The sequence below is a fragment of the Lotus japonicus genome, chromosome 6, assembly GCF_012489685.1.
Source record: "Lotus japonicus ecotype B-129 chromosome 6, LjGifu_v1.2".
NCBI classification, from domain to species: Eukaryota; Viridiplantae; Streptophyta; class Magnoliopsida; order Fabales; family Fabaceae; genus Lotus; species Lotus japonicus.
In genome coordinates, this window is record NC_080046.1 from 20,320,895 (window position 1) to 20,322,870 (window position 1,976).

The following is a 1,976-nucleotide window of genomic DNA, read 5'->3' on the forward strand; positions in this document are numbered from 1 at the left end:
CATTTGAGAAATAACAAGATTGAAATTCAGTTACTTTCTCTCTCTAAGCAGTTACGCTCTTACTCTCTCTAGGTTCTCACATCGCGATCCTGTCACTCTAGGTACCGTACCTCATCTCTATGTTCTTGGATAGAACATTTGGTGCCGTTTGTGGGGATCAGTAGATTTCGATTCCCGGACTACGTGGATTGTGATTTGGTTGAGATAAATCTGATTTTCTGTGCAATTTTACTTTGATTTTTGGATTTTCGGTTAAACTCTAGTCATCTAACGGAACTTGATGGAGTCACGTCGCCGACGGCGCAACGAGGAGCTGGAGCAGAGGCACGGTTCCCCACCGCGTCGCGTAAGAAGGAGGTTGCGCCGCAAGACAGCAAAACGATTGTTTACAGAAGGAATTAGAGCACTATCGCCTCAAGAAGTGGGGTGAAGAAGTGAGGGAAGCCGAAGCCGTTGCGGAGTTTAAGCCGTTCTCAACGGCGGTGAGAGAGGTGGCCATACCGGATGACATGAGGAGCCTTGTGTTGGCAGCGTACAGCGGGCAAACTGATCCAAAGGATCATTTGCTTTATTTCAATATGAAGATTGCAATAAGCGCAACTTCCGACGCGGTGAAGTGCAGGATGTTCCCATCTACATTTAAGGACGCGGCGATGGCTTGGTTTATGACTTTGCCACGGGGATCCATAGCAATGTTTCGCGACTTCTCGTCGCAATTCTTTATTCAGTTCTCTACAAGCAAGATCGAGCCGGTAACAATTGGAGATCAGTATGACGTTCGACAGATGGAACGAGAAACTTTGAAGCAATACGTGAAGCGGTACATTAATGCGTCCGTGAAAATCGAGGAGTCGGAGCCTCAGGCGTGCACGCGCGCTTTCAAAAATGGATTGCTGCCGGGAAAGCTTAACAGCAAGCTGAGTCGAAAACCAGCGCGCTCGATGACAGAGGCTCGCGCTCGGGCGAGTGCCTACATCCTAGAAGAGGAGGATGGCGCATTCAAGAGGAAACATGTAAAGGCGGAAAAGGTAAGCGGTCGAAGGAATGTGTTGCTGGCGGGAAAACGTATACGGAGAAAGGAAGCAAATAGTACGCGAAAAGACAAGGAGGTCATGCAATTTGTTGAGAAATTCGAAGGGAAGCAACCCTGTTTGAGAAAGGAGGACATTGAACGTCTACGTCCGCGGCGGACAACCGGCCCTCGTTGGCGTGGGAGGCTAAAGAGATGCTCTAACGAAGAATTGGCAAAGTTGCTCCAAGAAGTAGAGGTGACGCAAGCAGTCGAGAATGGCGAAAACGAAATTGATTCATGGCGAGGGGTGGAGGGCCGGAAAAAGTGGTGCGAATATCACCACTTGGAAGGCCATGACACAAGTGACTGTTTCACGTTGAAAGGAAAAGTCGGAAGGATGATCAGAGCGAGGCGATCACGAGCAACAGACCGCGAATCAGACAAGGGCCAACAGGGTGGCCGTCGGCGAGCGCCAGCAGCAGGCAAGAAGAGGACGAAGGTGGAAAAGCAAAGGAGCTGAAGAAACTTTCAACAGCAATGTCAAGTCATCAGTTGAAACGATCAACACAATCACAGGGGGCTTCGGCGAGGGTGGCAGCACGTCGACAGCGAGACGAAAGCATGAGAAGGCGATAACATCGGTACAAGAGTATCCAACCCATTTGGTTGTCAACACCCATATATAGTGATATCGTCAGCAGATTTTGAGGGGATTGAGACGCACAAAGACGATCCGGTGGTGGTAATGGTAAGAATCAATGGCTTTAATGTGCAAAGAGTGCTTCTGGACCAGGGCAGTTCCGCGGATATCATTTACGGAGATGCATTTGATCAGTTGGGATTAACGGACAAGGATTTGAAGTCGTACACGGGGACCCTGGTAGGTTTCTCGGGGAAGCAGGTCCGGGTGCGTGGCTACGTGGATTTGGTTATGTGACGCCCGTGGCCGACGAGGGCGGGGAGT

The 1,976-nt window shown here is 49.9% G+C and overlaps 1 protein-coding gene across 1 annotated transcript; it reads left to right on the forward strand.

The window, feature by feature from the left end:
• The first annotated feature begins 509 nt into the window (after positions 1 to 509).
• Positions 510 to 1,532, forward strand: LOC130725071 (uncharacterized). Its single transcript, XM_057576328.1, has one exon. The coding sequence runs from the start codon at positions 510 to 512 to the stop codon at positions 1,530 to 1,532; it is 1,023 nt and encodes a 340-aa protein (XP_057432311.1).
• Positions 1,533 to 1,976: the final 444 nt, after the last annotated feature.

Excerpts from the sequence above, each read along its gene's own strand:
- LOC130725071 (XM_057576328.1), top strand. The coding sequence starts at position 510 with ATGAGGAGCCTTGTGTTGGCAGCGTACAGCGGGCAAACTGATCCAAAG.